A 12,096-nucleotide genomic window follows, 5' to 3' on the forward strand; every position below is an offset into this window, starting at 1 on the left:
TCACATTATTTCTAACAAGTACTAATCTGTTTAAAAACAAAGAAAAGAATGCTTAGCTCTTAAAATTATCTTCCCTGTAGTGAAGATTAATACATTGAATAAATTTTTGGAGTCTTAAATTACTTTAGTATTCTAAAATATATATTTAGTAATAAATTTGTGTCGAATAGCTCCTTGATGCCTAACACTGGACTTAGAATAGAAAATTTTGGCATTTAGCCTGCTTAGGGCAAAGATTAGACGCCTGACCTAAATACTTTAGAGCAATGATATATTTTTTTTTTATATTAAGAGTAAATGAAAGATGATTATCACTGGGTTTATCATTCATTATTTTTCCATGCATCTGAACTTAATTGAAAAAATAAAAAGTAGGATTGTTAAAGTCATATCAATATATAGTTCCAGCTTTAGTAAGTATTGCTCTATCTTGAACTGTATATTTGATTTATGCATGCTAGTTTACTTGCTTATAGCACTGAACAGATATAGGTAACTAATATTAATATCCCTCTGGCAGTAAAAGGAAAGTGTGAATTTCATTTTGTTGATAAGAAATGAGAGCACTACAATATAATGTCATGTCCAAGGTGACACAAGTAGCAGAATTAGAAATCAGAACCTTTAGATTTTAAACTTATGGAAACCTCTGATCGAATGTCCATGATACATGTTTACATCAAAGTATTTTTTGAAGAGGTACATACAAGATTTCATGATAGTTTTTATCGTGCTTTAAACCCTTTTTATTTGCTTTTTCTAAAAAAAGGCAAGTTATAGCACACATACAAGCAATACATTAGAGTTGTAATATTTTCCCTGTTATTTCTTGATTCTTCTCCTTAAAATCTCAGAGGAGGATGCTCTTCAAAACTGTCCAAAGTCCAGCCATTAAAATCCTATTCATGAAGGAGTGGAGCAGCAGATTCTGTTCTGGTGTAAGATCCAAGCTAATCACAATGGGTTATATTTTGCACTACAGAATGTATAAAATGCATTTCCTTTTGTCCTAAGTAGTTCCTGGGACAGAAGGAAACTTACCTTTTTGTTACATGGTTGCTATATACATTGCTATGTACATAGACTGTATAGTCATTATTCTTGAATATTTGCCTATTTGATGTTATCCTATCCTTAAAAAGGTAAATAAATCTTTCTGTTGCACTATGATTCACAAGAGGAAATTACAGAGAAACAAATATATAAGACAACATTGGCAAGGGTATTTAGACTGGGCATTAGGAAAAAAATTTTCACAGAAAGAGTGGTTAGACAGTGGAATAGGCTGCCCAGGGAAGTGGTGGAGTCACCATCCCTGGATGTGTTTAAGGGTCCTTTAGATGAGATTCTGGGGGATACGGTGTAGGGGAAAACTTTGTAGAGTAGGGCTGATGGTTGGACTCGATGATCCCAAGGGTCTTTTCCAACCTGAATGATTCTATGATTCTGTGATTCTATGATTTAGTTGAAAAATACAATAAAGGTACTCTCTTGTAAGATGACTACTAGTAAATAAGGGCAATAGGTGTGAATATTTTCCATTTCCAGCATTTTATCACTCATTTCATAGATTCCTGTAATATTGTTGAGAGTCTTGAAGAATTTATAAGGTTTTTTGTATGATTGTGATGGATTACAGATTTATCTTGCATTGTTGCACTCTTTTTTTGAGAAGAAAGAAAAGTGTGACTATATCTATGCAACAAATGATCATATGAAAATAATTCTTTTGCATTTCAAATCATTGCTTTCTCATTTACAAACAATTCATATTAAAGTTTAGTTTTGTTTTTGTTTTTTTCTTAAAAGTAATAGGCCTTTCAAAAAGTATTTTCTCACTGAAGTTAAACCAGCTGAAAGAACAGTGTCCATATGTGTGCCTATGTTGGTCATTTTCATACTGTTTTTCTATTAGACAAACATATCTCACTAGACTAAAATATATTATTTGGATAGATATATGTAAAAGAAAAACAAAGTGGTAGTTCTCTGTCTATGTCCTGAGTTTAGTGGAAAAGATAAATCAAGGTGTTCAGCATTTCTGTAATATAAAAATTAGAAGATTGGTTTTCTCTGGATAGAATTCAGATTTTCATATGTAATCAGTTTGATAAAATCAAGATACATAAATTTACTGTATTTTCAGTATCTGCTTAAGAAAATTTCAGGTGATTGTAAGTTCACTGAGAGAAGCATCTGGAAAATCACAGAGACATGCATTTGATATACTGAAGGATGACAAATGTCTTTCTCTCTTGCATCCCTGAACATTTTTGGTCAATGCTTAATTATTACTTTCAGAGTGTTCTAGTATATGTCTTACTGCAGCAGTTGACTTACATTTAAAATTAATATAAAAAATGGAGAGAAAGAGAAGAATGAAACAGTAGAGAGGTTGAAAAAGAAAAAGCAAGTAAAAAAAAATCATAAGAGACTGCAGTAATACAAAGAGGCATCTTCTGGTAGCAAAAAGAGATAGAAATTAAATTCTGAATCAATTCACACAAATTGTGGACAAAAGGAAGCAAAAAGTGCATAAATAAAACTTCTATCTAGACAGCTTTTAGAGTCTTTGCTATTTGGATAAATCAAGGGATCATTGCCTGTTTGAGCTGAAGTCTGGAAACTTGTTTTGAACCGTATTTTTTCAGTCATGTATTTCTTTATATCCACAGTTTTGTTTCCTACCTGAATAGCTGGGAATTGAAAATCAGTTTGGTCAGAAGAATGTTTTACATCAGCCATTTATACTGATTTTATATTCTCAAATGTATATTTGTGTTTTGGTTTCCTTTCTTTTCTATTACTTATTTGTAAATCAACAGAAGCAAAACTGTAATTTGAATTTAAGATCAAGTAAAAATACTAGAAATTTATGAGGTAAAAAAAGAGATCTGTGAAAATAATAAGGCTGGCATGACATCTAAAATAACATGTTAAAAGAGTCAAATAAGCTGTTATATCTACACTGACTTGAAAATTCCTTTAACAGATCCAGAATACAGTCTTCTAATTAGATTTGAAACTTTATTGGAAAGTTTTGCAGGCAGCAGGTATTTAATGACAGAGAATGTCAAAGAGAACAGTTCATTAAGATATTTTATTAGCAAAAAAAAAAAACAACCTTAATGGGATGCACTGGTCACTGCAAAGTTAGTTAACTATCGGAAGGTTTTAAGTAAGGGTACTAAATAAGTCTTGACTGAAAGTCCTTGAACATCTGAAAGAAGAATGAAGATAGAATATAGTGATTACTATTTTTTGAAATTAAGAGATATAATTGTAACCACCCCTTTTTTTCTTTAATGCAATATGCATTTTATTTTTGCTTAAGACTGTCAACAGTTCTTTCTCATTTACCCATAGCAAAAGCTACCCATAGCTTACTTCTTGGTATTGAGAGACACAGGAAAAATCCCAGGCTGACCTCATTAGCACTTTACTATAGTCAGTCCCATTAAGGGTCATCTGCATTAAGGACCTTTAGCTTTGTTTGGGAAGTCTGTGGTTGGATCATATGTGTCACAAGGACTAATAAAGTCCTGTATCTTGAATTCATCCTGGATACACAAAATAGTGGACAACCTTATTTGATCTCACATTTTGAACTCAATCTGATTTTTAGGAATTAATGAGCAAAATTAATTCTAGTGAGTTAGAATAGCTGCTGAACAGTAGACTTAGATCTCATTTATTTGGTCTTATTAGCAAATTGCCAGTTTTCATCTGTTTTTCCACTGCTGAATTTAAAAACATGTAAATTTAGAAGATAGTCATAAATAAGCCATACTCTACCTAAAGTCCGGTAACAAGTGAAGTACTGCAGAGGTCCATCATGGAACAAGTTCTGTTCAACATGTTTATCAATAAGCTTGAATCAGTGACAGAGCGCAATCTCATTGGATTTGCAGATGACAACAAAATGTCAGTCAACAGTCAATATAGTCGAGGACAGGGTTGCCATCCATAGGGACACAGACAAGCTGGAGGAGTGGGCCAACAGGAATTTTATGAAACTCAATAGGGGCAAATATAAAGCCTTGCACCTGTGTAGGAAGAACCTCTGGCAATGGGACTGGCTGATAGCAAGGAGCTCTGCTGAAAAGGCCCTGTGGGTTGTGGCAAACAGCAAGCTGAACATGACCCAGCAGTGTGCCCTGGCAGCAGAGAGGTACAATGGCATCCAGTTATTTTAACAGGAATGTAGCCAGTAGATCAAAGTGAAGGATTATTGTCCTTTACTCAACACTCCTGTGACCATAGCTGGAATAGTGCATCAAGTTTTGGGCCCCATGACAGGAAAGATGAATTCTTCACTAGAGCAAGTTCAGTGAAGGGCCACCAAGATTGATGGGGGCTGGAGCACTTGTCCTGTGAGGAGAGGTTGAGGGAGCTGGTCTTTTTCAGCCTGGAGAAGAGGGGAGAGCTAATAGCAGCTTCCAACTGCCTGCAAGGGGGTTATTGAAAAAACAGAGCCAAGCTTTTCATGGTGTGAAGATGAGAGACAACTGAGAAAATGTAAAATGAGATCTTCAGAACAGATATAAGGAGAAACTTTTCTTCTGTGAGGAAAGACATGCATTTAAGCAAATTGCTCAGGGAGATTGTGCAGTCTCCATCCTAGGAGGTTTTCTCCAGACCTGACTAGATAAGCCCAGAGCAACTGGTCTGAACTCATGACTGACCCTGCTGTAGGTTGTCGTGACAACAAGAGACCTCCTGAGGTCCATTTCACCCTGAGTTATTCTATGATCTCATGGATAAAAATTGTTTTAATCCAAGTGTTATATGAACCAAACTCACGCTACAGAATGTTCACTCTTTTTTGATCATTTTGACTCCTAATCAGCATGGTATTACTAACCAGTGGACAAATAAACAGTATTAGAATATTTATTTGTTCATCAGTTTTCTCCGAAATAAAAGCAAATTTAGAAAATCTTTAAGACTTTTGCCAAACGCTTCTTTATGAATCAACTTCTTTAGTTGCATTTCAGACATTTAATGGTGGGCTTTCAACTTAGTCAAGTTTTACTGTCTGTGGTTTCAGTCTGTGTAATTATAATATTTGGCTTGTAGTAAGAGAAGTTATAATACATATTTCATGTCAAAGCTTTATTTTAAAATGGAATTGCACTGGAAATAGTTTCTTTCAGTCCAGTCAATGGTTAATATCTGAAAACATTCTGATTTTGTAATTTCACACTGTCACTTTAGTGAACTAATTAATTTTCCTTAAAATCCTATCTGTTTGAATCGTGATAAAACATAATTCTCAGTCCTATCTTGTAAGAAAGAATGGCAATTAAATACTGGTAGTTAATTATGTTAACTTCATGAAAAAAAATCTTTAATCATGTGTTAATGCATGTTGACTAATTACTGCTATACCTTGTGGAAGTTTGTGGAACTGGAAGAGAAAACCAATTCTGCTTTAATAGGAGACAACAGCCACCACTGAAATCTATATCTTAATCTGGGACTGAACACAATATGTTAACATAACATAGAGCTCAAGCTTCTAAAATGAGCATAAAACTCACATTGTCTTGTCTGAATTGATGGCCCAACATTAATGGGATGAGCTTCAATAAGGTCAAGTGCCAGGTCCTGCACTTGGGCCACCACAACCCCATGCATCGCTACAGGCTTGGGGAGGTGTGGCTGGAGAGCTGAGTGGAAGAGAAGGATCTGGGGGTTCTAATTGACAAGCAGCTGAACATGAGCCAGCAGTGTGCCCAGGTGGGCAAGAAAGCCAACAGCATCCTGGCTTGTATTAGAAATAGTGTGACCAGCAGAAGTAGGGAGGTGATAGTCCCCCTGTACTCTTCACTGGTGAGGCCACACCTGGAGTATTGTGTCCAGTTTTGGGCACCTCAATACGAGAGAGATATCGAGGTGCTGGAGTGAGTGCAGAGGAGGGCAACGAAGCTGGTGAAGGGCCTGGAGAACAAATCCTATGAGGAGAGATTGGAGGAGCTGGGACTGTTCAGTTTGAGGAAGAGAAGGCTGAGGGTAGACCTCATCACTCTCTACAGGTACCTGAAAGGACATTGTAGAGAGGTTGGTGCTGGTCTCTTCTCACAGGTGATTAGTGATAGAACAAGAGGGAATGGTTTTAAACTCCAACAGGGGAGGTTCAGACTGAACATTAGGAAAAAAATTTTCACGGAAAGAGTGGTTAGACAGTGGAATAGGCTGCCCAGGGAGGTGGTGGAGTCACCATCCCTGGATGTGTTTAAGGGTCGTTTAGATGAGATGTTGGGGGATATGGTGTAGGGGAGAACCTTGTAGAATAGGGCTGATGGTTGGACTCAATGATCCCAAGGGTCTTTTCCAACCTGAATGATTCTGTGATTCTATGAATTTGGTTAAGAAAATAACTTATTTCTAAAGTGTATAGAGATTCAAATTAAAATCTATAACAAGAATTCCATTTGTCTGATTCTCTTTTCCAACACATAGGGACTACTGTGATTACTTTTATTCAGGCCTACAGTTTCTAGAAGTTGTTAAATTTTAATTTAGTATTTGCACATTACTTACAATTTACATGAATATATTTTAAATATCTGTACTGATTGGAGAGGGAAGATACATTGTTCTAGCATTCCCTGTTTTAAAGGGAAGCTTCTCCAAGTCATACTCTTCTAAAAAGGAAAGAAAAAAAAAATCTTCAATAAAAGCATTTTCACCATATTAGATATCATTTTCTGCCTTAATTTTTTTGCTGGCAAATGCTTCTGCAGAGTGGCCAAAAGTATTCATTATCTCCATAGATTATTTTATTCCCTCAGTGATTATTTGTAAGAAGTTAGTCCATTACATTAATTTAAATGAGAACTTCCACTATGAGTTTATCTGGGGTAAATTTTCTTTCTATCATGTTTTACAACAGGAACCCTGTGTATACTTGCAGCATATTGCGTATGCAAAGTGTGTGCATCTAGCACAGATTCATAATCTATTTTTAGAGCTTTGTCTCAGGCAAATGTCAGAGGCTCTTGCCTCTTTCCTTTACTAAAAATGATCCTGGAATCAGGAGCAACCTCCACTCCTGTATAAATAGAAAGGCTTATGGGTCTTCCATATGTTTACATTATCCAAAGTTTTAGCAGTTACAACACTTTTGAGTAGTGGTTCATTCAGACTAGTTTTCTAAACTGAATTGCTGTGTAGATCATCAACTTGATCCCTTTCCACTTCTACATAGTTGCGAATTTTTATGTGTAAATACCGCTTCAAACCTTTCCTCACCTAAGCAGTCTAATTTGACACAGGAAAGGTCCTCAGTTTTACTGATTATAATCTGTTCTCCATCCACAGGGACTCACTTAGAGGAATGGTTATGCAGTCTAGTAAGTCTCCGACTGCTTTAGTCTGGGCTCATCAGGTTCTCTTTCTTTGTGAACCCATGCTCTGAGCAACAATTACTCTTTCTTACCTCCACATCCTTATTGCTTCCTCTGATGGTGCAGCCTGTCAGTTACTCGAGCTCAAATTTTCTCAGTTGCTGATTGTGAATTCAAAGTGATGACCTACCTCTGGGTTGACTTCAGATGACTGAAAATTGTTGGTTTAAATTTTATCCAAAAAGCAGAAATCAGCCTTCCTTTCTTCCTTCATGTAACATGTTTCATTGCAAGTTTATATATATATATATTTATTTTTTTTAACCAGAATATTAAGGGAAAATAATATGTGGGTTTTGGGGTTTTTTTTTGTATTATATAGGAAATTACAATTTTAAAAATAGTGTCTTTGACAAACTGAAATGTCAGATTTGACTGCCGATGACTGAAGTGTAGAGTATGTTACATTGCCCATATAACATATGTGTAAACCTGTTTTCTAACACTGTTTTATAACATTGTTCTAAACCTGTTTTCATAGAATACTAAGACATCAAAGTTTATACTTTTACAGATTACAAATTATATTTAGGCAAACTTGTATGCAATTATTCTATGCAGTAGCAGATACTTACCAGATTGTTTATACATAATATCAATTTTGTCTTAAAATCACACCATGCTGTTTACGTTTTACTGATCTGCATGAGTTGTTTTTTGCAGTGTAAGTGGATGTAGAAGCCTAAGAAGTCAGGTGTTTTGCTTGAAAGTTGCCTGTGTGTCAAAGTAGTACAGTACTTTTCAATGTATAAGCTTTGAAGCTTTAAGTAAGCATAATTTTTCTTGCATTTTCTTTTGAGATGAATTTCATCTTAACTGGTTTTCATTTAAAGTGCTGTGCCTCTTTAAAACACTAGGACATAACATGCCATTTGACTGAGATTTAGAATAAAATTTTGCTTTGAGCTTGATACTGGGAGCAGCTGACTGCCTGTTCTTGCATGATAAAGATGCAACCACATAAATTTTGCTTTAATAGTAGTGGTTATGTAACATGCAGTAAGTTTTATTTGTTTTAATCAACATTATCCTGTTCCAAAATATCTCTTGACCATGCACTTGTATTTTCTGTGTTTTAATCTTGATACCAGTCTGTCACAGTTTATTGTATCCCGAATCGTAACTAGTGTAGGCGTTTGATATTATTCATTGTTGTGATAATTTTTTTCTTTTATTCTGAAATAAAGGATAAAACATGTCTAGGACTATTTTAGTTACTTATATTGGTGTCATCATAGGACAGTAAGTAGTTTTTGGTTTGGTCTCTGACACATAAACCTGCAGTCAGTTTTGCAGAGGGAGCTACCACTGTATGATTTAGAAGTGGTGTACTGCAGAAAAAATATTATGATATTAAGTATAAGATAGCAAAAATGATATGTACCCACAGCAGCCTTATTAGTTGTCTGTATAATGCTGTATAAGTATTCTGTTATGGTAGTATTTTTTTGATAGTAACGCAAAATAAAATATTTTCAGCCTAAAATTTATGCAGTAAATAAAAGAGACTTTATGAGCAAGACTTAGTATTTTTGACATTAGGATCTGATCGAATTATTTATACAGTATATTTGATAATTCTGTCAAGAGATTTGATATACATTGTGCATGAAAGGTGCTATATACTGCATAGTGCCTCTGGGAGTTTTATTTCCATTTTCTAGTGTATAGGTTCTTCTAACAGTGCAAAAATTCTGGTTTGTTTTCATCCTGTCATCACCTACTACACTTAAAAGACTAGTCTCCAAATCTGTGTGAGAGGACAGCTCAGAAGTAAAAAGAGAAGTGTGAAATCTTATTGTTTGAATGACTGTTCAATCGCCCCTTAATCATTATTATGTAATAAAAAAGCCATGATTTAAAGAGATTAGTATAACATAGTACAGTTCATGCTACATCAACTTTGTTTATACTAATTTCTTATATGAATTTTATTATGTGTTGCCCAGTCATTTATTCATTCCAGTCAAGACAGAGTTGGTACTGTGTTAGATGTTCTAAATGCTCACAGGTGAGAGACATGGCTTCCAAATATTTGCAGCCAAATCTGGGGAATGGGGAAGGATGAAAAGGTTAATAAAATATTAAAAATTCCCACATAGGTTATATATTTTAACTACTAGAAAAGTTAGAAGTGTTAATATGGACGATTTTTTAACTCAGCAAACATTTTGTGGGTGGGTTTTTTGAGTAAAATAATCTGTCCTATTACAGGAATCAGAGAGCAAAAAGAGAATTACAGATGCAGTCTTTGTCCAATATCAAGTATAGAAAATTATGCTTAGATGTTTTATTTAAATGTGCACCTTTTACTATCCATCTACCCTTGGCCTTGTATCCAGTCTAAATGAGCTTTTAGAGCCCTGTCAAGCTTTGATGAAAAGAATCAAATGTATGAATGTATTTGGTAGCCTTATTAGCAGTTGGGGTACAGAAGCTTTGCCTACTACCTAGGTTACTATATAATGCTGCTGTTTCACTCCTCGATAGGGTGGTAATCACTTTTCTACATGGGGGGTCCCTGTTAATGATATAGCTGTATATATTTCTCTAGCCGTGCTGATTTCAGGGCTGAATTTGCAGGGGTGGAAATTATGTGCTGTCATTCTGACTGGTACAAAAGTTTATCCTATAAGTTCTTGAGGACATTTAAAAATAAACGTGTAATATCACCATAATTACAAAATGTTCACTAGCATTAAAAAATGTTCTGATTACTTCAAATTTTTGAATAAAGCATATTGACTTTCCTCGTTTCATGTCACTTGTCTTTACTATGTTAAACAGAGGGAAATTTAATCTCTTAGGCTGATCAGGAAAACACAATTCAAAAGAAAAAGTTAGCATCCAGTGCTACTGTGTGTCCCACAGGTTCTTCCACTTTGATCAAAACTGCCTCCACTGGTGAGTTAGAGGAGCGTATTGCGGCCACTACTGGTGCTATTACTGTTGCTAGCACATCTGCTGATGTTGCTGTATCCAGTGCAGTGACCACCTATAGACAACCTTCTGAAGAGCAACAAGTGCAAGCTATGAATATAAGAAAATCAATTCTGGAGTCGGCCTCTTCCAAGGAAGCAGTCTCCCTTCATCAAGCAAATTTACAAAGCACAAGAAGACGACCAAGAAGTGCTGAGCAGATAGAAAGAACTAAAGAACTTGCAGTTGTTACTCATAGAGGTATTGGATATTATTTTACTTGTGCCCATGTAGTTCTGAAAAAATATCTTGTATAAATTAAAAGTTAAAGGTCAGGTATCCATTCAGGAAACGTAATTGAACCAAATGGGAAAGGGATCAGATCTGCTTAAAATTGAGTTCTAGTGGGGCAGCCAGATGGAAAAATGAAGTTAATAATAATATTGTCATAGTAATTTAAATTAATTTGATTTATAAAAAGACAAAAGGGAAAGATAAGGAATTTTCTTTTGATGCCACTTTATAGTTTATATCATTATATTTCATTATCAAGCCTAGTGTGAGATCTGATGCAAGTTTAGAGAATTGAGATTAAAATATTAATCTATTCTGCATATGTGTTTAGACATAATCACCTATATAATAAAAAATGTACTTTATAAATAGCTGCTTTGTTCTAAACTAATCAGTGATGCAGTTGTAATCATCTTCCTTCTTAAATCTTCAGCAAAATTTTTACTTTTTAAAACATCTGGACATTTTTATTCTATCAGACATGAAATCAATGAATGAAGCGAAGTTTGGAACACTAGGGAATTCAGTTGCATGTACTAAAGAAGTAAAGCTAAAGATTTGATATGTTCTTATATTCAGATGATTTAATCCACATGCTAAAGTACTAATAATGAACAACATTTGGAGTATAAACAAAGCATTATTTATTGTGTTTAAAGATAACTGACAATATCTGAAACATGAGGCTGAGAAACAGCAATGCTGGAATGTCTTCATTTAACCAGCATAGACATTCAGAAACAAATTGCATGTGGTATGTTTTTACACAGACACAAGTTCAGGGAAGGAGTAGCTTAATTTTTCAGGCTAATGTTGTTGAATGCTATTTATGATATATTTTTAATTTTTATTGTGTGCTAATTTCTTGTTACATGTTAATCTATTGTGCATGAAGAATTTATAAATACAAATATATGGAGGATGAACATCTTTTATAACACAAGCAATTTGTGGCAGTCTCATTATATGGTTGATATTTTGTAAAGTCAACTTCAGATTGGAATCTGTTGTCCTAATGGGGCAGATGGTCCCCTAATATTAGTTGTTGTAGCTTCATTTACTAACAACTACTGAAACAGCAGAGCTGCAGTTACACAGAATTTTGAAACATGTAATTTAAGTAGGATAACTGAAAAACAAGTACTGTATTTGGGTTGCATATGAAATTAAACAGCTATTTATATTTCATTTATGTTAATTTCAGTACAAAACTGAAGTAGTTTTGTGGCTATCAAGTGATATAAATTAATAGAGCTCAGTTTGTACTGGTGGCGTGGCTATGCATTCACTTCAGAACTTCTTTGGTCAAGTCAAAAAAATCAGGTGTATTTTCAGTTATGAGGGAGTATCTGGAGACCTGTAATAATCTCTTCTAAAGATGTGAGAGTGTACTAATTTAAAGTTAAATTTGTCAGTAATTGTCATATACATACAGTTTCCTCCATCTCCTGTTTGTAATCATTACACTACA

The 12,096-nt window shown here is 34.6% G+C and overlaps 1 protein-coding gene across 2 annotated transcripts in view; it reads left to right on the plus strand.

Moving 5' to 3' along the window:
• The window catches only part of CSMD3 (CUB and Sushi multiple domains 3), a 756,099-nt gene that overhangs the window by 267,836 nt on the left and 476,167 nt on the right, over positions 1 to 12,096 (plus strand). The window contains exon 7 of one of the 2 annotated variants that reach the window (XM_074808674.1): positions 10,284 to 10,592. The exons of the other annotated variant lie outside the window; for it this stretch is intronic. Coding sequence (XP_074664775.1) covers positions 10,284 to 10,592 — 309 coding nt within the window. The remainder of the gene's footprint in view (positions 1 to 10,283; positions 10,593 to 12,096) is intronic. 2 annotated transcript variants of the gene reach the window in all.

This window comes from Strix aluco, chromosome 1 (genome assembly GCF_031877795.1).
Source record: "Strix aluco isolate bStrAlu1 chromosome 1, bStrAlu1.hap1, whole genome shotgun sequence".
NCBI lineage: Eukaryota > Metazoa > Chordata > Aves > Strigiformes > Strigidae > Strix > Strix aluco.